The 24771-nt window shown below is 37.4% G+C and overlaps 1 protein-coding gene across 1 annotated transcript in view; it reads left to right on the forward strand.

Moving 5' to 3' along the window:
- LOC145978948 (uncharacterized) overlaps nucleotides 1-24771 on the forward strand; it is a 94120-nt gene that overhangs the window by 51284 nt on the left and 18065 nt on the right. Inside the window, exons 5-6 of the mRNA XM_083111956.1 lie at nucleotides 16165-16342; nucleotides 23321-23440. Of these exons, the coding sequence (XP_082968082.1) occupies nucleotides 16165-16342; nucleotides 23321-23440 (298 nt within the window). The remainder of the gene's footprint in view (nucleotides 1-16164; nucleotides 16343-23320; nucleotides 23441-24771) is intronic.

Genomic DNA, 24771 nt, shown 5'->3' on the forward strand with positions numbered 1-24771 from the left:
TCGCTGCACAGTTACTGGTGATTTACCAGACTCAGCATACCACCACACACATTGGGCCTTCTCCTGTGCTGTCGTCATTGTCGCTCACAACATAATCTGCAAAAAAAAAAAAAAAAAAAAAAAAAAACACTACTTATTAAAACTTTGAGAGCTGTAGAACACGTTGCAAAAAACCGCATGTCTTTACTCATATAGTTTAGGAGCTATGTTTCATTGTAATGGTAGCAGGACTTTGTTCACACGCTGTATATTGAAAATATTGATGACATTGCACGAAAACAAGGATTAATCTATAAATATGCGATACAGTCCCAAATTACAGATGTCTATCGGTGAATAATGTGTACCTAGATGGTTATCTTGTACATATTTACTATGTGATTATGTGTGTGAAAGTTAATTAGGACTGCGCATGCAAATATAATCCAAAATGAAGTGGATAATCTGTAGGAAACGGAGACTTAGGAGAAAGCGAAAATATGGAAAAGCATTTAGTTAGCGGGAATCTTTTTCTGACGAATCAAGAAATGACCGAATTTCGTTTCATCATCACTGTATATTGACATGAAAGGAGTATTAATATGCTCTCTACTCATATTTCATGCGATTGGATTGTTTCTGAATGCACCTGTGCCTCACTAGAGTCATGGTTTAACTTTTACAGGTCGACTGTCAAGATTAAAGTTCGCACAACATTTCTTGCCTTGACTTCGCTATTACATTCATTAAAGTTTCTCATCAGGCGTTTATTCAGAATTTTCCTTCTGGGAGGTGTAAGTTCATATTGGGGAGGGGGGAGTATAAATTTATACCCAAAATAGCCATAAATTGGACTTTTGTGAAAAATTGTATGGGTTGTTGAGGAATTTTTTTTTTTAAAGGGGGTATTGGGGGTGTCTGGATAAATCCTCCCTGTCATCGTATTTTCACTTCTGTATACTGGTAAATTTTTGCTAACCTAGGGAAACAACTATTATTTGGTTGTTTTAAGTATACAAATTGTTAGGATTCTATTAGCTTGGCTATTTTTCCATGATATATCGGTTTTGCGCATGGGTCTCAGAAATCAAGAGTTCTGGTTTTTAAATCTGAGTGAATTAATCTTTGGCCGAGTCTGCTGCCACGCGCGTGTCAGCAGTAAGAATTAGCGTCAAATTTGCTCCTGCCACGTAATTCGTCTGCTAAGAGGATGTTACAAATCTTAAGAACAGATGAAGACGAGAAAAATGCAAGTTTATGAGTAGTGGGAATGAATGTACAGGCAATTTAGAACCTTTTTTTTAGAAAGCATTTAGCGATATTATTTTAATGCCAACAGAACCTAACCTAAGTACGACAGCATTTAGGTTTATTATTAGAAGAATGCTAAGGGACCTAATCTTAAAACATTTTTGTGTAAGTAATCGCTAGAACTTCACAGTATGCGTCACAGACGTAATTGCATACATATGATGAAATCACGATAAAACAAAGACCGAGTCTGCTGCCACGCGCATGTTTCTTTTGAGATTACAGCAGAACAAGAACGTGGCAGCAGACACTACCTTAATCTTTTTTGGTTATCATTATCGTAAACTTGAAGGAATGAAAAGTCAGCGCTGAACAATCAAAATTCAACTGCCAATTTTCCTTGCTTACGAAGTTGACATATCCTTTAATTTTAAAAGTCCATTCAAGCGAAATACACCATGAACCATTCCTGGCATGGGACTCTGAAGATGTTCTTTCGGGATATCAACCAGGTGAGTTCCAGATAAGGTTCCTAGAGCTTTCTAGAGCTCACGTCACTCTCATCTGCAGCGACTGAAGACTTCACTAACCTAGCTTTGCAAATGCAAGCTGTTGAATCAAAACAAACAAAAAATCAGTCCCGCCATAATAAATTTCCGAACAGGAAGGACCCTGATTTAACGGTACAACTTTTGCTATCAATCGAAGTGTCCCACATTGACTTTCCAAAGGTGTGGGCGTAAAACAAATGCTGGCTAACCGTTCTGCAGCATAAAAAAGAAAGAAAAACATCGTGCATACTCTCTGGATCTTTTGCATTCAGAACATGGTTTCTACCGCATGCAGGCTGAAGGGTGGGGGAAAGCAAAGCACAAGCTTGCGTCATTGGCTTTCTTTGTAGATCCAGGCGATGTCACGACCGTTAACTTGACTTGCTCTACCTGCAGACAAAAGACGAACGAGGTCAATAACACTCGGATATCCCGGTTTGTGATATAAACAGTCCGCTAGAGATCCGTTCGCATCTCTTTTGTTCGCCTGCGTTCATGCAGAAATAGAATGGAGGCGTCTATGTGGCAATGCAGGCGAGACTTCTTGATTCTTTTTTTTCCCCCTCAGATAGGAACATTACGAACTGGTCGTCTCAGTCTAATCATGTCTTTCAATGTCAATTTTCTAAACCTGGTCCCCATGGTGTAGTGGATAGCGCTGCAAATTTAAGATATTGGGCAGCATGGGCGTCTGCAGGATTTTTTCCAGGAAGGGACAAGCAAGGCATTTTTTCAGTGGTGTTGCCAAGGCATATTTTCCCCCAAAGTAGCGTCATCCCTTCAAAAAAACCTCCTTCAGTTTGGAGTAATTATGTTCTTGCAATACCCTTACAAATTGACATAAATTACTGTGACTGAAATGAAAATATATGTGTGAAATACACAATTTTAGACTGTCGTTGAATTTTCAGGAGGAAGCATGCTGATAAATCATCGAATCATGTGCATATCTTCTAAAAACTCTAAAATAAGCAGACATCTTGTTACAAGTCTATTTATTACTCTAGTCATCTAGTGGTTCACGGTTGTTACAAACATTAAAACACGTTTTTACTAAGTAACGTTTCAGGAAAACACACGTGAGACATGTTTGGTGAAGGGAGCACATGTTCTCCAAAAACGGTATTAAAAAACTTGTTAAAATGCTTGTACTATAACAACCATAAAATACAAGAGGAATAAGTCTACAATGCAAGGAATTCGTAGATGTAAGAATACGTCTACTTTTTACGCAGATAGGAAATTCGAAATAAGCAGCTAAAATACTCTAAGTTAGGGGGAGATAAAAACTAACTTAGGAATGATATAAAAATAGGAAATGCACGCTGAATATTGTAAACACTTAAAGAACAAAGTAAAAAATAAAGCGAGAAAACAAACCGTTAGTAAGTTTATAAATTTCATACACAAGGCTGGTTTATGTATTTTCAAACATTGGGAAGTGCATGTTACTCGTATTTTGTGAGGAAAGTTGCATTTATAGCCAGATTTTAAAAAGAGATCAAACAACTCAACGCACAATTGGCTAGTTCTACGTGCCATTAATATGTAATAATACAAGACGGGAAAGGTTCTCAAAGACCCATACGCCAGGGGTCCCGGGTTCGAATCCTGGCCTGGGATGTTTGTGAATGTTCATTCATCAGTTTCATCATATCATCACTCAACCTCATCTTCGCAAATTAGCCAAAAGTGGCACAAAAAGCGAAGTAAAATAAGCAGATCAAATCAAATCAAAGACCTATATGAGAATTTTTTCATCAACTTTCTCAGCAATCTGATATACAAGGCCCTAATAGCTATTTTATTTTAGAAAAGGCTCTGCTCATGTTTTATGTTTCATTAACGTGGAAATGGAGCACAATGTCATTTTGAGTCTTTATGACACTAGGATATAGAATAACTTCAGGCAGAGAAAGACAGCAGTAAACTCAATATGGAGCCACTTGTTAGAATTGCAAATAAGCAACAGTAAGTGTATGAAATTTATCTCGGTCGTGGATATCCACAAGATAGTTATTTGAATTTTCAATGAAAACTTTATAGTACAAAATTAGGGAAAATGTTTCTTGATTATTTGTAGTGTGGCTTATACAGAATATACTGAGATATTCACTATTTTTCAAAATGTACTTCCTCGATCCAGTGTGAACATATAGAACATTTCGATACGAAACGCCCAATAGCATCTCTCGCAGTGGTTTTCTTACACAGTTGGCGTACGAATATTGGTTCATTTATGAAGGTTTATTCGTAAAAGTCATCGGCGAGACATTGTCTTTTTTTTACCTCTTTAGTCATAAACAGACAGGTGTGCAAAGAGAGAGTAAAGTCAGAATGAGGTAGACATAGAGGAAGGAAGAAGAAGAAAGAAAGAAAGAAAGAAAGAGAGAGAGAGAGAGAGAGAGATTGAGAGAGAGAGAGAAACAGACAGACAGACAGACAGACAGACAGAGGGAAAGGTAAACACACACACACAGACAGAGAGACAAAAAGACACAGACACAGATATACAGACAGAGGGATAATAAGACACACACACAGACAGATATATAGACAGAGTGACAAAAAGACACACACACAGACAGATATACAGACAGAGAGACAATAAGACATACACACACACAGACAAATACATAGACAGAGAGACAAAAAGACACACACAGACAGATATACAGACAGAGAGACAAAAAGACAACACACAGACAGATATACAGACAGAGAGACAAAAAGACACACACGCAGACAGATATACAGACAGAGAGACAAAGAGACACACACACAGACAGATATAAAGACAGAGAGACGAAAAGACACACACACAGACAGAGAGACAAAAATACACACACATACAGACATATATACAGACAGTGAGAGAGAGAGACAGGGATAGATAAAGACAGATAAAGGCACACATACACAAACATTAACCGACATAGAGAGAGAGAGAGAAATAGGGAGAAAAACACAAAGATGAGCAGGAGAGAGATGGGGAATGATAAAAACAGAGGGAAGGAGAGGAGAGAGGAAGACACAGAGTGGGACATAGACAGAAATGAGGGGGAGAGAGAGAGGGAGAGAGAGGGAGAGAGATACAGAGATGAGCAGGAGAGAGAAGGGGGAAAATAAAAACAGAGGGAGGGAGAGGAGAGAAGAAGAGACAGAGTGGTACATATACAGAAATTGAGAGAGAGAGGGAGAGAGATTTCGGTCGTCTTAGAGATTCCACTGAATGCATATTAGGGCGGTCACTGTGACAAGATTTCTTGAAGGTTATTGCACAATAACCCTGCGGGAATTTGGGAAAGCTCTGCTATTATGACGACATGGGCCAAGTAGATCAGTAGGACTGGCTTCACTTCTCACAAGAGAAATTTAAGTGTGCGAGAAACAGGTGAATGGTAGGAATTTCATATCCATACATACACGAAACCATGAAATCGTGAATCCTTGTACTGTATTATATCATACCTGTGATTCCTAGAATACTTCAATATTTTTGGGCACTTGTCGGTCCTTCTGGAGCACAAACACTTGCAAAATTATCTCTCTCTTTTTAAGACATTAAGTACTAGCGAGATTTTTATTTAAAGAAAACAAAAAAAAGAACTTTAAGAAAAAGGGGACATAGCTCTTTTCTTGACCTTTAATACTAACAATAAATCTTCAATTGTTAGTTAGTTGCTTCTGAATGTGGATTATTTTCTTTTTGTACATTAAATGGACTAAAAGCTAGCAAGTGTTTCATTATCATAATAGGGGCCATCCGTCTGCCCAGTAGACAAGGGTGCCCAATCCCCCTCAGGGCAATGACCCTCCAGATCATGTCATAATACCCCATAAAGTATTTGATTATGACAGCATGCCTATTACTATTCTATTACTGAAAGTAACATTTTTGGCTTTACTGAACACTTTACTTGATCTAAATTTCCCTAAATTCTTCCTTTTCTTCATCACGAATAGCTAAGGAAATATATTATGATCCCCCCTCCCCGCCTCATATATTTCACCATGGTGCCAAGGTACAACGTTTTTACAAATATTTCAGAAAAAAACATGTACAAGTTGAATTTCATATTATTTTATGGGAAAACTGCCCCCCCCCCAAATTATGATGGCGTCGTCCGCGCCATTAGTCCCTTTGTGGGAACCCCTGCCCAACCACGTAGCCAGGGTGAGGGCTTGGGGGCCTGAAGCCCTCCCCGAAATTCTACAACTATCTAATTTAAATAGTTTGTAGTGGTAATTAATTTTACTTCCATAGCAGGATTAAATATCTTGTATAATAAGTTGTAAAACGCTGAGAAATTCATCTTCAGGGCTTGTACCCCCTAACTTTTCGCTATCAGATGGCGGAGATGAGATGAGCCCCCACTCCCCTCCGAAATAAAATTAGCTCCTGCCAGTAGACAGTGCCACTGAGAACTTACTTAAAATAGCACAACTCTTGATCTACTAAGCACTGCATGAGCACATCTGTGACTTGGAAGATGAAAGAAAACCATGCCAAATTGTGATATCTTTCAGCTGACAATCTCCAGTGGATGTCACAAAGGACAAAGGAAAGAACATCTTGCTAACAATCGCTAATATCAACCATGCGAGGAAGATATAGAAAACAAATGTAAGAATGTCAACAGCTGATGAAGTGGGTTGTGGGTACAGTTAGGTTGAAGGCCCTCAGCACGGTCAGGTGTGGTGGGGGGGAAGGAGGACTATACCATTTCTTTCAGTCGCAGAGTCACGCTTCATTCGAGGCCATTGATGTTCGGCGGTCATTGAGTCAGTCAGTGTTTGCCAGGAAGCCCGTTCACATATCTGCACTCATGAAGACGTATTTATTCATATTATGTTGTGCGTGTGCTTTACCGTCAGTGTTGCCAGCTCGTTACATCCCAAAATGGAAAAAGCAGGTTTGTAGTTTATTTTTTTCTTCGGTACTTTGAATCTATTTCAAAATTACTTCTGTTCGTTGATTCAGGGGCGATTGCATTGTGACGAGTGTGACATTCAGACAAATTTACATTCACTGTTAAATTATTTTCTCAGCACCTTCAAATATGTAACTCTATCAATTCATATAATTTCATTTTCCTTGATGAAAAGAATTTAATTTCAGAATATTCCTCCCCCATCTCAATTTTCAGCTACAGAAAATACATTTCTTTTTGTCACTGTGATGGGTGTGACACTTCTGAGACTTGATTTTAAGACCTTCTTCAGTCTTCCAGAAAACTCTGTGAAATATATGGGCTTACTGGAACAATTTCATTTTATTTTCAAAAAGCAAACTTTACTCGACATTTACAATGTTTTCAGTTTCAAAAAATATTACTGCATACTTTTTTTATAATCAGTTTTTGCCTGTGACAGGCGTGACAAATTTTGTGACGTGTGTTACATCATGCACATGTAAGATTATGGAACAATGCAAAGGGTATGGAAATTATCATAAATACATTCTTCAAAATAAGGTTTGTATCAGAAATGAAGAAGGATACTTCAGAGATTAAGATATAGAAACAGTACATGAGACAATTAGAACGAAATTAGAATTAATCTAGTTTTCTTATGGTATAATACTGTATCATATTGAAACTAAATTAAGTAGAAATGCCACATATCAAATCCAATTTCTACTATAAAAAGTAATAGGTTTTAAACAATATGTTATTTAAAAGCCATGAAACTTGTATTAATAATTCCAAATTCTGCAAAGTTTTCCTATTAATTTCAAATAAATAAGTGATACTTTTAATAAAAATAAATTAACCTTGTTTGTCCACTTTCACATGGAATGACTCATGAATAAACAATTAGTATTATTTGTTATGTCACTGCGTTACTTAACCGCAATGTGGGAGTTAATTATTGTCGAAATTTTGATTCAACTTTGTTTCGTGTGTCCAATAAGAGGACAGGCAATGCCTGGGTTTTCCCACTCACAAATCAGCAATCAAATAGGAAAATAGTAGTGTTGCCCACGAGACGAGACTTTGGCCTGTCTCGTCTCGTGGAAATGCTGTGAAATGCTGTCTCGTCTCGAAAATATTCGTTTGTCTCGGGACACATGATCAATCCCGTCTCGTCTCGAATTTTTAAAAGCCTGTCCCGTCTCGTCCCGTGGGCAACACTAGAAAATAGTATTCAGAAAAGTAGATGAGATGATAGTTCACATATTTTGTAACATACGGTACGTGGTACGGAAGGGGGGAAATGACTACCTATTTCTAGCTAGTGTGTGCAGTATTTTCCAAAATGTTCCCATGTCTATATACTGTCTTTAAAGCTGTGGTATTTTAAGAATATTACTTCGATCGTCCCACTCTGGGTATGGTATTCTCATCTAAGCATATATCCTTCCTTATGCTGTGGTTATATTCTCTGTTGTAGAGTTGGTGACGAATCTCGACCATTCAATAAAGAGATAATTAATAAGAATAGTAGTAGTATTAGTATAAACAATTGACACAGGCATACGTTTTGTCGACCCCCGTGGCGGAGGGGTTATGACAGCGCACTACGACGTCAAGGGTCCCTGATTCGAATCCCGGCCTGGACATGGCTGTTCTTTGTGAGTGTCCCTTCATCAATTTCATGATATCATCACTCATCGTCAAGAGGGGCGGAGAAGCGAAGCTAAATAACAAAAATACTATAATTAAGGTACTCACGTTTTCCGCGAAGCTATTTTACATTATTCCAACGAGGATGATGGCAGTGGCTACCGAAATTAATAGAAAATAATGTAAATCAGCTTCGCGGAAAACGTGAGTACCTTAATTGTATATTACCGCGTCTCTCATTCTCATAGTATGAAATATACTATATTGGAGAATCGTCCCCACGCATCAGGTGGCCCTCGAAACCCTAAATATATATTTTGTTTAGTATATTTACACTGCTTGTTATTACTATAGTTCTTACGACATCAACACTGCAAGTGAAATTAATAACAATGGTTTCGTTATTCTGGCATCTCCATAATGTTGATTTTAGTATGTCCCGCACATATACCGCGGACCCACGACCAGCACCACTAAGAACGAACAAGGGATGACTCGAATTTTGTACGCCCCTAAATAAAAAAAAACGTTTCTGCGTCACTGATTTCAGCTAAGAATTTTCACTTCGAGCACATTCGATTTATTTCTGAATACTGTGTTCCTTGAAAAGCACTGGCTGCAAAAGGAAGAGCTTGACATTAAGGCACAGAGGGTCGAATTTCGGGTTAAATTGTAGCTTGGTGATCTTTATTACTGCGGATGTAGTTCCCGATGTTGTTTCTTTATCGATTGTTCATCCACTTGGATAGTCCAATGCGTATAGGATTACTTTCCATTTGCAAACGTTTCCTAATCACCATATCCGTGTAGCGTTTCATTCCGGTGGAGTTACGTGATGAGACGGAGGATGAACGACTCAATTCATATGGCGATTACTTATGTAGAAGAATTCTTATTACAGGTTTTACTTTCATTCACTTAAGTTTAAGAACAAACGAAAGCAAAGTTTGCTGCGTGGAAGGGAAAGGATTTATGTTGCAGAATGTGAAAAATGCTTAGAAATCAATGTGTGAACTTGCAAATTCTCATCACTTCAGAGGATCAATGCATGTAGTTTAAAACCTTTCTCTTGTAAATCTTTAACGAAATTTGATTGATGATGTTATCCATTAGAAGAAGCTGAAAATACTTCGTCTTCTAAAAAATTCCTATTGCAGATTACGTATAGGGCTGAGCCGATACCGATGCCGATATATCGGTATCCGCCGATACCAGTGGTATCGGTATCGGAAAGTATCGACTGGAATTTATTTGCCGATACCTGCCGATACTTTTCCGGTATTTTTAAGGACTCCGTGATAGACCAAAATGCGGTGCCACACTTTTGTGAAGTGTAATTATCCTGGAAATTATTCAAAATTCGAGTTTTTCAAAAATTTTCACAAGTTTTGTGTCAAAAAACTTAATTTTGTGATGATATAACATGTAATTTAATATTATAATGTAATTCTAAAATATTGTTAAGCAAAAATCTTTGAAAAATGAACGTATATAATTATTATTAGAGTGGAATACTTAATCACTAACATTAGAATATATTTTGAGCAACTTAATTAATACAGTTTTCAAGCTTCGTTATCGGCATCGGTGGGTATCTGTGAGAGTATCGGCAACGGTATCGGTTCAAAGTGGTAACAGCTCAGTCCTAATTACGTATCGAAATTAAAGTGAAAACGAAGTCATTTTGAAAGAATCAATGTTATGCTTTTAGGCGTGGTTTATGTCACTAAAGCAGTGACGTAAAAATCCCCCCAACTCATTCCCTTTGTGATGTAGCAACTGCACTGAAGACTACTTCATTGAAACTTGAACTTTACAAGGTAGGCGATACTGTCCGTGCATCTATCAGTGCAAAACATATAATTTAAAACAGAAGTGAAGAAATACGATTCTTTATAATACTATGCACGCTTACCTTTCTCGTTGAATGTGTCACCCTTCTTAGCTTTTATTATCATCGCAACTTAATGATTATCGCCTTTCTACAACTTGTTGCAATTTCATGGTGTGTGCAGATAAGAAAATTATATATATATAAGACCTTTTACTGGACATTTTTTTTTCGAGTACGTGAAGAAATATACAGATTAATATCATATTAATATTCGAGTTTGTTAACAATATGTACACACGTTTTGTGTATCTTTCTTCTTATTCTTGGGGTACCAGGTATAGTTTTCCAGTTTTTGGTCTATTCTCTGCACCTCTCCCAGTTACTTCACGTTTGTATTCTTATTTTATATCACTTTCACGTCTCAAATCGCCTGTCACTGTGGACACCAAATGCTTAGCTGACACTAATTTAATGTGCTTTATTTGTTGTATTCTTATTTAGACTTCCAGTTACGTGTGCTTGCATCGGCTATTCTCGTATCTAGGAGAAGAAAATAGTAGTTTTCAAGGAAGCTGACGGCTGTCGAGAAATGTGGAAGTCTTCTTATTGTCCACATATTGAATGAACAATAAGATGAACCTAAACTCAAGAGGACGAATGCTAAAACTGTCCAGTAATGTCTTGTGCACATAGAACCCAAAATATGTCACTCGACAAAAATATGTTGACTTCAGTAACAACACACCGAAGTGCATAAATTGATAATAATGCACTTTTGGTGCAGAAAAATACACACATAAATGCATCAAAGGGTACTTTTATCAGGTGTTGTTCCGTCTGATGTACTAAAAATGCATAATTTCGAGTTCTGAATGTGGACTCTGTTATTTTGGAAGAAACAATGAGATGATGGTAAAGCATTTGACTTTCTGCAGTAAGATAGTCTCTTTGTAACCATGTTAGCTCCTTATCTTTAAAAACCTTTCATAAAGTATTGCATTTTTAATTTTCGTTTTACACTTTATGTAATAGGCTAATCGGGACTGGACCTACAGTTTAAAGTGGGATCCTAACCATGATGTACCTCCACCTGTAATCGAACCAAGAACACCTTGATTACAAGGTGACGACGTTACCACAACGCCATCGGGAAGGTCCGTAGAAAGATTCCTTAACACTAACAAACAGAAAACTGAGATTTTACTTCTTTTGCGAGCATTGTAGAAATTTAGTTTCCAGCCAGTAGACTTGTCTCAAGAATTCTCATTGGTAGTTGGAACACGAAACGTCAGACGACTGATGCATTGAACCGTTGGAACTGCCGTGGGCTGCTTCCATGCACAACTGCAACGAGCAAGAAAATCAAAATAACGGTTTTATTTTTATTGAAAGGCAAACATTAATACAACCGGTTCTTTCTTTGTACAAAGGCTGTATTAGCTGCATGAATGCGAAACAGGATGCCTCCAAAATGGACTGACTACGCAGATCGACAGTTAATGTGTGAAGTCTGTTAGGTTGCAAAAATAAAAGACCCAGGAGGGATTTATGCTCTACCAGTTCAGTGGTGTGATCACGAAAGGTAACTGAAAGTTGAATACATGAAAATAACGGAGACTATTTTTCCATTTTTTGTCATTAGCTTTTCATGTTACTTAGCAATTTACAGTGACGATTACTAAATCTTCATTTAGCAATTTCGCATTCCCTCTCTTTCCCTATTAAGAAACACTGTAAACTTTTTGTTTCTCAAAATAAACTTTGTTCTGGAATCACTGGTGCACGCAGGATTTATTTTCGGAGGGGGCTGAAATTGTAAGTGTGGATATTCTATAGCTGATTTCTAGAGGGGCGGGACACACAGAATTACATTTTTAAATTCGTTCCTAAAGTTGCTCAGAGAGGAAAATGGTAAGTGGTGGTCATTTTAAGGGAGCTTGGCTTTTTCCCGAGTTCTTTACTCCTTCCACTTGATTTTTTTATTCTCTCAAAATTTTCAAGGGGGCTGCAGATCCATCAGCTGCCCCTTGCGCACGCCAGTGTCTGGAATGTATTATGAGAGAGGGCCTTAGCACTGATATGAAGGGATTTTCTTCCTAATGTTTCTCCTTCGTAACGAACACGTTACCTCTTCGAATCTATCTTAATTATTTTGTTTATTTTTTACCCTTAAAAGCTGGTTTACATCTATAAAGTAGGCCTTCAAGCTTTCCTAGTGACGAGTAATAAAGAGGTTGTCCCTGCATATCGACCAGGTGAGTTCTGGAGGAGATTCAAAGCTTTGAAGAGTTAACTCACTCTTATCTTCAATACGAGATGTCTTCCAGAACTCACTTGGTCAATTTCTAGAGAAAACATCATGTGTTTTTCTAATCCGGTGTAATCCAATAAGCTTAGTAGACTTGTTTGTCCCTGTTCTACATGTTCAGAATTTACAATCGTAGAATCTATTTTTCAGTGTTGAAAGAACCTTTCCGTTAGTCGGTTCACATAGAGTTTTACAATCCTCAAATTCCTCCTAGATACTTTTTTGGGATTTTATTACATAGTCCCTAAAGTCAGAGTAGTATATGCTACCACCCATTTGGAAGATATTCATAAAATCCACAGATTTTTAGCAAAAAGTGATTAAAAGTGAAAATAATTTTAAAAAATCTACTTCCTGACAGAAGACTGGAAGGTTAATGCTTTTCTGACATGCAACCAACCGTTACTTATGTTTTCTGACAGATTTTTCTATTTATCTTTCTTGATAAGAAAATACGACCTCATATTCCATGGTATTCAACTCAACATTAAGAGGCGCTGTACTTTTTGTGACAATCTAACCGTGACCTGAAGCTCCGGATGAACGTTGCACGCTACCAACTTCAAAGCTGCTAATTAGCGAAAGGCATTTCAATTCGGATCTTTATCTCTAGCTATTTATAGTTCTGGTGCAAAAAGGTTTGTTGCCAGTACCACTTATACTTAGAACACACGCACACACGAGCACATCTGTGCATTCTGTGAACTCAAAGCAAAAAGTTAAACACGCATGCACGCATTGCATTATTTATATTGGGAGGTGTACAGATTAATCATCCCGCTACGACGCAGGGTTTCCGGATTACATGGGTGTTTGTGAGTGTCCATTCATCAATTTCATCACATCATCAGTCATCCCCATTTTCGCAATTTGCCAAAAGTTGCAGAAAAGCTAACTAAAATAAACTAAACCAATCAATCAATATACTGTATATACTCGTATAAACACATACAAAGTAGGTATCTAAAGGGGGAATGAGGTAAATCTCCCCTCTGGTTGTACATTTCTGGTCCTTGTGGGATCTATAATTTTAAAAATATATCAATTGCTGACTACTGGAGTTTTCCCCAACAGAAATGTTTCAGATACCACACTGTGTATACACTGTAAAATTGTCAACAATTTAAGATCGATACGGTAATAACGGTGGACGTTTTTATACGTAATTGACACATAGGGTCAGATATGTGATATTACGTAGCTTCAACCATGGCGCCTTTAATATAGATTTTTAGAATCCTCAAATTCCTCCTAGATCCTTTTTTGGAATTTTATTACATAGTCCCTAAAATCAGAGTATTATATGCTACCACCCATTTGGAAGATATTAATAAAATCCACAGATTTTCAGCAAAAATGCATTCCATGATGCTTTCTAGTGTCGTTATGTGAGTTTATACTGGTCTAAATTTAAAGAGAGACTATGCATAAGCAGAGTTTGAATAAATATCATATTTCGGATTTCTGTTATTATTAGAGAAACCTGGTAATCCAATATTGAGTTCAGAGGCCTGAGTACGATTCATGAAGTTGGTGTGTGACAAACTTTTCCGACGACATGCTTGCATTTTTCTGTCTTCTTAGGTGCACAACCACGTTCACTTTGGAATTCGATATCATGGATTGACCATTCAATGGATGTCCCTGGATGAAAGGCACCTACGGTAGGGGCACAGCGAGGGTGATCACATCACCTCTCGTATGGCTGAAATCGAGAATGTGTGAAGCTCTATCTCCACACCCTCATGTACCTTTATAGCACGATGCAATGTTCATAACAATGCTTTGTTAATATTACAATACAGCCATAGTGTAAAATTAGATGCCTTCATGTCACACACCCAGCAATAAGTGCAAAATTTTCGATATATATATTTATATATAATTCTCTAGACTTCTTAAACCCGAAGGTTTATGGCTGCAGCAACACAGGCCTTCCATCTGTCCCTATCTTGAGCAAGTTCTATATACTCTTTTCCATCTTACCGATTTCCTTTAGGTTCATCTCAACAACGTTATCCCCCTTGGCCTTCCTACAGGTCTCTTCCCATCAGATTTCCCAACAAGAATCCTGTAAACTCTTCTTTCCTCTCCCATTCGTGCCACACGGCCTGCTCTCCTAGGTGTTCTTGATTTAATTATTCTAATAATATCTGGACATGAATACAAATTATGCAGTTCTATATTATGTAACCTTCTCCACTCACCTGTCACCTCATCCCTTTTAGGTCCAAATATTTTTCTAATATTTTTCAAATACTCTTTAATTTATGTTCCTCTTTTAATGTAAGGGACCAAGTTTCACATCCATATAATACTACAGGCATAAAAAAGGTAAAAAAAAGGTAAAGTGCTCCCCTGTGCATAGCACCACGCCATGAAGGCGTATAGGGTGTGTGGGGGTAACGCCCCACACTTTCTTGATCCGGTCGTGAGTGGGGGGTGATGTGATCAGCATCACGCCCTTGACCCCACAGGGTTTCCCCCAGGTACCCATGTTATTCGACGCTGGGTGGGCGCCGGGGCCGCTTCCATCGTTAGAAAAGTTCCCGGATTTGAACCGGCCGGGGATCGAACCCGGGACCTTTAGCATGGTAGTCAGACGCGTTACCGACTGAGCCACCGCAGCCACCTAGGCATAATTACTACAGGCATAATTACTGTTTTGTATACATTAAGTTTTAGTTTTTTTTTAGATATTATACCAGAATATAAAAGTTTATGAAGAGAAAAGTAACACGCATTTTGTGAATTAAGTCTGCTTTTTAGTTCCTATTTAATATAATTTTCACATTTTAGTATTAGTATTACTCCTAAGTACTGGAATGTGGAAACTGATTCAAACGAGTTGTTATCAATAATTAAATTTTGCTTATTACGTAACACTTGGTTTCGGCCTGTAAGCTGTATATATGTACAAATATATAAATATTGCTAACAATACTTTTTTTTCCTTTTTACCCTTCCAAAAGTTTTTATGAATGTGAACATCTGAGGCCAATCTATTGAGCAGATAATTACTCTTGCTTGAATTGTGTGTGGGATATTCAGCACAATTGTTTTTATTTGTCTTTTACATTCCATGTAGTTAGTATACTGAAATGCATAACTATTCCATTTGTTATTAACTTTTACGCACATCGTTCAAGAAAATGAATTCCAAGTTAGGGGAAAATTTTAGCCATATAGTGTATGATGTGTGACCTCTCACAAGGGACTCTAATTTTTTGAATTTTGAAAGCTGTAGAAGCATTTATTCTTTGGATTAAATGGTGGACTATGAGTATTTTACACTTACTTATTATTATCTAACGCATTTTCTACTACTTTGATATTCTGTTCGAATACTAAGTTATTGAACTTTATTTATCTTATTTTAACTGTAAAATAATATAAATATCAACATTTCTGCTTTTTTGTAACTTCAAATGAACGATTCCGAATTTCGGTGGGGGGGGGGAGTCGACGGACTGGTTCGATCCCCCCCTCCTGACCACCATGGTCTGTAGGAGCTAAGGTTGTCTTTACAGGGATATAAAGTAAAATTATAGTAACTTGCAGTAAGCTTACTGCAAGTAATGAACATAAATTGTATTTTTGTGAATAGTTTAAGTGGGAGTGTCGGTGATTAGTGGATAATGCACTGTCTACAGCCAATGTTTTTCGTTGCAGGCTTGTGAGCTACCTTCCAACCAGGCAGAGAACAGCCACTACACATGCGACGACGATGGTGAGCTGAAATGTCTGCCCGGATGGTTGGGGGACATGTGCGACGTCCCGCTCTGCAAGAAGGGCTGCGACCCTCTGCAAGGCTACTGCAAGAGGCCAGGAGAATGCAGATGCAAGCTAGGTGAGTCCTTGTTACGCAACGCAGGAAGCACTCGTCCATCTCAACGGAGCGAATGTGTGTTTGTGTGTCGGCGGACGACTTACAAGGACATTCACCTCTCGTGGGAAATTCCTGGGCACCTGGTGATTGAATTCTGTGTCTTTGTAAACTAAAAGGAGCCTTTGTGTTGGTGTCGTGAGCATAATTCTGTTTTGCAGGCTGACAATGATCACAGAAGCACCTGGCATACATAACACATGCAAAAGGAGTGCATGAAAGGATGTTTAGTCACCTCGTATAAACTTCTCGCCTTAATTTGTTCGTTTGAGTTTGTTTTTAAGCCCACTTTGTGCAAACAAAGGCATATCCGGACTGGACCTACAGTTCAAAGTGGGATCCGAACCACTGCAATGTGTCGGCACTGGATATCGAACTCGGGACTCCTTGATTTCAAGCTTACAATGTGAAGACGTTACCACTACGCCATCGGAAGGGGGATGTGAAGGGAACCTAAGTGACCAATTTTGTCAACCTGACAACTTCCGTAAATGTAGAACGGGATACTTATTTTCCCTGTGTTAGGCTTTCTATACCATAATATAGATTTTTCAAATTTTTCCCACACATTTCCGGAATCATAAAAATTACACTCACAACCTCTTAAAGTATTACCCAGGCGACAAACGTGAAACAAAGCTCTTACAATGTAATGCGACCTGAAGGACGGGATTGGAGGCTAAGTAACAAACATTTTGACGTGTAGCAAAATTTTTCAGCGGAAAGTTTTATGTCAGCCGGGTGCCTTACAGGATTGATCTATCTGCTATCAAAATAGTACAACATCGGTATACGTATTTGAAGATGACGGAAGAAAATCAGATTTTCCTTATCTTGCATGAGCTTCAAATTCGGTTCATGTTTGTCTAGACTACATTTGCGTAGATTAAGACATGGAAATCTCATAAATGTATTTGGGTAATGGCCAATCATTAAAAATAGAAACTTTGTATATTGTGAAACTTAGGAAAGACTATTTAGGGGTAGTGATAGGACAAGTCACTAATATTTTGACCCGATAATTACAGCAAATTTGGATATTTTAGACTGAAATTCATACAGCAATTAGATGACTGCTATAGTATCTCATTTGAGCAAAGTCGACGTCGCCGCCTTGTAATCAAGGGGTCTCGGGTTCGATACCCGGTGGAGGCACTTAGTGGTTCGGATCCCACTTTAAACTGTAGGTCCAGCTCCGATTAGCCTTACTGCGCATAAAGTGGACTTAAAATACCAACTTGAGCAAAGTCGACCAAATAGTTTCAAGATGGCGGACAAAGAAATCGAGTTTTCGCTTGTTGCAGGTGCTCCAAGTTCTGCTGATAGATTAAAATCTTTGTCTAGACTATATTTTAGGAGATTGTTAATTGAAACCTTTTCCAATTGTAGACCATTCCTTACGCTAGAGCTCCGCAATAAAAACTTTGAAACATAGTACGATCCTAAGGAAGTGAAAGTGGAGCAGAGGTCAGTCATCAATATTTTTACGGGCCTCCTCGATGGCGCAGTGGTACTGTCGCCGTCTTGTAATCAAGGGTTCCCGGGTTCGATACCCGGTGGAGGCACATAGTGTTTCGGATCCTACTTTAAACTGTAGGTCCAGTCCCGATTAGTCTTAGTGTGCATAAAGTGGACGTAAAACACCAACTCGATCGATCAATATGTTTACTACGCCAGCTGTAGCAGTGGTGATATAACATAAAATCACTGAATCTTAAGTGGTTCTTGTTTGGGTAGGCATACACATTTGCAATGTAGATTTCTTTGCAAAGATCTCACTCAGTCAGCATGATGTTTCAACACTTGGTGCGTGAGTCACTTTCTGAAATATAAATTATTTGAAAGTCAACGAGAGTTATCACAATCTGTGAGCCCACCTAAAATAGGCCGAAAGTAAATGCGAAAAACTTGTCTAACAACTATAATTTTATACACTATTCAACTCCCTGAATTGTAGTTAGACACACTGATACTCAACGGAAGCAAATTCTGGATTACCTAGTAAACTTTTACATTCAGGCATAACAATAACGATCTCATTTTGCACTAATGGAATTTAATCTCAAGTGATGGAACGAGCAGGATTTGGTTAATGAGATAAGGCAATGCTTCATTTCGTCAACTTTCCATCGCGTAACACACGGAAAATATGAATTCACTAAAGATCAATTTCGATACACAGATTAAAAATTCATTAATTTTATTTAGGTTAGTTTGGAAAGCTTAGTTTCTGTGGAGATCTGCTTCATGCATATTTAACTTTAAAGAGAGTCACGGCACAATAAAGTGACAAGACAAAACTAGTTCCAAAATATCTCGGTAGCTCTGTGAACTGAAATGAGAATTTGCTTAGCTCTCATAGTTGATTTTTTTAAAGATAAGCCAAATATAAAAGGAACAAATAAAGTTCGTTTAGAATACGTAGTTTAATAATGATTTCATATGAAATGCAATGTAATGTATATACCTTGAAAATTATAGTCTAAAGCGATGAAAAATCGCTATCGAGCAGTCACTGATCCTGACGATGAGGGTGATATTATGGGTAGTTTAGGAGAGAGCAATTGGCAAATATTTTAACTACAGAGAATTCCTTAAATTTGAAGCTGTTAAGATGAAATTTGTACATAAACTGCTAGATACCATGCAGAATTTGTTTTCAGTTGTATTTGAAAGAAATTTATCAACACAATTCATGATAGCAGGCAAAAAAAAACACACCTTTTTTTCATTTTCTTGAAATCCTTCTTGAATTAGTCGAGTCGCATTTTCGTAGAGTAATAACCAAAAAATTGAAAAAAATAGAGCATAACTTCGGTAGGATATCTGACTACTACTTGAGAGATTCGATTCGATTTCCGGGGTGGATTTTGGAATTTTCCCGACAATATCCATTCATAGAGCGGCTCTAGGGTTTACTCCGCCTGTAGGGTTTACTCCGCCTCTAATCAATGGCCTGTAACCTCGGTGTGTAAAGCCGGCTGTAAGTCTGTTGCTGATTACATCATATTTCCCAATATGGACAAGATCGAGAATGAATGGTTGGTCCTACCCCGCACAGCCTCTATGGGTGATTCATGGCACGGCACAATGAACAGAAGATAGTTGTACCTTTTTTACCATTGTGTATAACGCGTAGTTTAGGAGGGGCGACTGGCAAGGGGTTGAAATGGAGGGCAAATCATCAATATTGTGACCAGAATAACTGCAGCACATTTACAGTTTTTTAAACTAAAATTCACACAGCTACCGCTATTGCATTTGAGCTAAACCCTTTGAAGTATTTCAAGATGGAGGGAAAACTAGATTTTCTCCTGTGTTTCGGATGCCACAAATTGTGCTAATGTTTCAAGTTATGTCAATACCACGTTTTCCGGGGGGGGGGGGGGTTAGGAAATGAAAATGCCAGATTTTTGTAATAACTCGTGCCATAAGATTTAAATAAATATTTTCTAATATGATATCTACTTTTGGAGAGACAGGGTGTCGATATGGGGAGTAAGTTGCCAATATTGTGACTGGGATAACAAAAAATAAAAAAAAATGTAAAAGTTGACTGGAGTCTGGCATTCTAAGGCCGTCAATTACGCTACCATTAATAAATTATCACTGCCGTTTTATAAGTTTTCAAGGCCATTACATAGTTAACCATCATTAGTATAGAGTGAGGCTTGAACCCCCTAACGTGAAGTCTAACTTATTTGAAAGTTAACCCATAAGCTATAGTTATTTAGACATTAAGGATTTAATATTCTACAATATCAGGCGCTGAGAATGTAATGGACGATTCAATAAAGGCATGTTTTGAGAAACATGAGCCACATCACTCGTATGGTATCTTCAACCCTATTTTAGAAGGGAAAGAAGGGCGAACTCTGTAAAGTAATTTGCCTTGCCCTTGCTATTCTAAAACTATGAGCCATGAATAACAATAGTGAGGCAAATTATTTTACAGAGTTCGCCCTTCTAAAATAGGGTTGGACAATGGAAGAAGATCTTTATATCCAATATTGATTTGGAGTTTTTTAATTCCACAGTAAGGCTAATCGGGACTGGACCTACAGTTTAAACCTCTATGTGCCTCCACCCGGTAGCGAACCCGGGACTCCTTGATTACAAGGCGACGACGCTACCACTGCGCCATCGGGGAGGCCCTATCCAATGTTGAGTCCACCCTTTGTGTTTTCAACGCTTCATATGTTTTCTGTGAACCGTACAATATTCCGATTTGCGAATACAATTTGCCAAGATATGAGTACAGAAATATCTAAATGTGAACTTAAGAAGTACTGAACATGATTTTCTTTTCAAAAAACCCTTTTGACTTGTTTAAATATTTTTGTCACGTGCTTTGATAAGTACATTAGAAACGGGACACTGTAATATATTCAAGTTAAAGATCTACGAACAACATGAGTACATGGTTTTGAACTTGGCAATGTTGAATATTATTTTTGTAAGAAATCATATTGTGCAAAATGGGAAATATTACTTAATTTAAAAAGCAATATAATATTCCGAACAACATGAGGAAAAATCAGAATTTGCTGTTACGAAAGAGAGATATTTTCGTCAGTACGTTTCTTTATCAGACATTATTGATGAAAGTATTATTTCATTAAATGTCATCAAATAGAAGCGAGGAATTTATATAAACCTATGAAGTTATACCACCTAAGAAATTCACGTTTTCGCATAGGAGAAATCGATTTGGAAGGAAAGATCAGAATATTTTTTTGAGGAAAATACTGGTTAATTTTAGTTATGTCTTGAAGGCGTTCACTTTTAGTAGATACCTTATCTGAAATGGCATATCAGCCTTTGTGATCTAATGAGTTAGTGTCGAATTTAGACCAAGGTTTAGATATGCATATTTTGTTGTTCTTCTGTTTGTTTCTTGCTACTTCATCACCCATTCTCATAGCAATTATTAATGTAAGGTGGTAGAAAAGCAGCATAGAATAATGCTCCTGGTGCAGTACCGTAGCATTTTATATACAAGGGAACTCATCCCTTGTCAGCAGCTACTATCTAAAGGCAAAAGTGAAGGGCAAGAAACCCTGAAGATGAATTTCTCAGTATATTACAACTTATATATTATACAAGATGTTTCATCCTGCAAAGGAAGTAAAATTAATTACCACTTACTATACACTAATTAAAACAGATATTTGTAGGATTTCGGGAGGTGGCTTCAGCTCCCGAGTCCTCCCCCCTGGCTACGTGCCCGTCCTTTACTCACACCCGGCAGCAAACACCACATAACATTCCTCTCTCGACACTAAAGTGACTGACTTAATACGTTCCACTTATTTACCCCAAGAATATTTATCTGTAGAGAATTTACCACATTTCCTTTCATTGTTTCGAATTAATTGCGTCCCTAACTGTACGTTCAACACTGTATACCGCAGACATGCAATGTGATAATTTCGTAACCACATAAAATTAGAAGCCAGCTGGGTGGCTGAGCGTGTTGAGTTGTCGACTTCCGAAGATTCCGGGTTCGAGTTCCAGACAATGCATGAGCGTTCTTTATGAGTGACCCTTCACCAATTTAGTCTAACCATCACTCATCCTCACAGTCATGTTTAGCCAAAAGTGGCAAACTAACGACGTAAAATAACAAAGATACAAATACAAAATTACATAAAATCGTTTATATACTATTGAGAATGTGGAGAGCTATGCATATCCAGGGGGAAAGATGTATTCAACGATTTGTAATGTTATGTCCATCAAATCAGTGACTTATGAAATGGTTTTCAGTTAGCTTGATACACAAAACAAAAGTACATTTCTTTCAATAATTAATTAAGAAACAAAAAAATGCTGTTTTATTGTCTGCATTAACACTGTTTACAGCTGTATATAGTAGAATTGATATATCGTAGCCCATTATAATTGTAATTTATTGTAACATGTATTCAGGCAGAATGAACCTATTCTACAATCATGTTAAATGAACCAAAATATCTAGTACTAATGACTGTAATTGTTACGATAATCCTTATATTCATCTATATTTCCGCATCTAGAGTAAGTTGACCCTTTGCAACATATACCAGGTGGTTATAATTAAAGTGACGGTGCTCAGAGTGGTACAGCACGGGCTGTAATGAGAGTAGCAGTCTGAAACTTCGTAGATATGATAATGAAGCAATGCGCTCGCGAATTATGCAAAAAAAAAATTAGTTCCAATTCTCGCCACCAGGGTAAAAAATGGCGCTGTAAGCAGTCAAAACTTGGTATTGTTACAGGAAAAACACTATAAATCGCAGAAAACAATACTCTTTGTAATAAAATATCGCTACAATTTCACTATTCGAAGTACACATGAACATTACTAAAGGAAAAAGCAACAAGCGTCACCAACAACAACCAGAGAGCTCACAAAATGGTTAGGCAATGTCAGCGACTTTGACGTCAGAGTTACGGAAGATTCCACGTTTTGACTGATTACAGCGCCATTTTTTTTTACCCTGGTGGCGATAATTGTAACTATTTTTCTTTTTGCATAATTCGCGAGCGCATTGCTTCATTATCATATCTACGAAGTTTCAGACTGCTACTCTCATTACAGCCCGTGCTGTACCACTCTGAACACCGTCACTTTAATTATAACCACCTGGTATTATGATGAAGACATTTTCTTACGATACTGATCAGGTTACTTCTGAAGAGATTTCCGAGCTAACCCCACTCTCATCCCTAAATGAGTGTGACGTTAGAACTCGAAAGCTCTCGAGTTTATCCAGATTCCAGAATTCACCTGTTCGACATAACTGTAAAATCTCTTCACCATTCATAAGAGAGCTTGAAGACACGTATATTCTGTCGCTAAATTCCAAGATTAAACAAAACCAAAATCATATATAAGTTTTCTTCTGTACATGACAATGAACAATATAATACATTATTGATATGTTCGTTTATTGGCAGGTTTCTACGGTGAAAAATGTGACAAATGCATTGCTCTACCAGGATGTCAACATGGTTATTGCAAATCAAGCTTCGAATGCATATGTGATGACGGTTGGGATGGATTATTCTGTTCGGAACGTAAGTGTTATCTAGCTCACATAAGATAGTGTTGAATCAAATTACTATATACTTAATTGAAACTCGAAATAATAATATTTCGACGTAGTGATTTCGAATAATCGTCACATAACTTAATTATTTGATCAAAACATTATGACTGAACTATTTCTGTCCAGAATGGGGTGTCATTTCTACTGTTTCAAAATCACTAGAAAGTAATCCTCTCAACAAATCCAGTTGTTGAGTACTGTCTGCGTAGCGAACATATTTCAATGAATTAAATTTCAGTTTATAAGCTGCTTCATCGTAAATATTGTCAGAATAGCTTTAGGTTTTCTGTACAAAAATGCCTTTTTACACATCACTATGGAGGAAAAGGTGGAAATATTGATTTTCTGTTGGCCATTACATATTAATTCTTTAATGCATATAAATATATTTTGGAAGGAAAGCTGCTGGTTGGAACAAATTATACGATCACCTATTTTTCTAATGTAGAGATTTTTGAGATTTCTTGTTAAAGCAAAACATAGAGTTGAAGTACATTTTTATAATCAATAGGTTATTCTCCTTAGAGCTTTCTATATTCATATTTGTGATAGACGATTTATGCTACAAGGACAGCCTCATTATTTATTTTTGCAATATTTTAGAAAGTGAGTCTAAATTGTATGAATTTTCTATTAAGATAATTTGTCGTTGTGATGCTTGATACCAGTAAGATTTTACCATTCAGTTATGCAACTTCAAACGATCTAATGTGATAAAGCATTCAATTAAAAGTCATCCTTAGCTTCATTCTACATGCTATATATCTGAACGTTGAATAGCTGATACTTTGTCGTTAAGATGAATGATCATTTTTTCGGTCAATTTTGTTTGCGAAATATCAACGAAAATAAATGAAGTAGAGATTAATTGGAACATGGGCGTATTTTGGGGCCTAACTTTGGGGGGGAAATCAAACGTAAGGGGTTGAATGAAACTTACGACTTAATTTGGTTGGGGGAACAGAATCAAACTTGGGACTAACTGGGGGAGCAGGGTTAGAATCAAACTTTGCATTTAACTTTGGAAGGGCACAATCAAGCTTGCTTGGGACTTAACTTTGAGGAAGGACAATAAAACTTGGGACTAACTGCTGGGTTGGGGGAGAATCAAACTTCAGACTTAACTTTGGGGGCAGAACTAATCTTGAGACTTAATTGTGGAGAGCAGAATAGAAGAGTTTTCCATCCCATGAAAATGGATTATTTTGCTAAATAACTGTTACATTTGCGAAATCATAAAAAGTACTCATTATTGCTTTGCTCCTCAGGTCTCAGGAGGTTAACACACAACTTTTAAAT

The sequence above is a fragment of the Lepisma saccharinum genome, chromosome 25 (genome assembly GCF_977018435.1).
Source record: "Lepisma saccharinum chromosome 25, izLepSacc3.1, whole genome shotgun sequence".
Classification (NCBI taxonomy): domain Eukaryota; kingdom Metazoa; phylum Arthropoda; class Insecta; order Zygentoma; family Lepismatidae; genus Lepisma; species Lepisma saccharinum.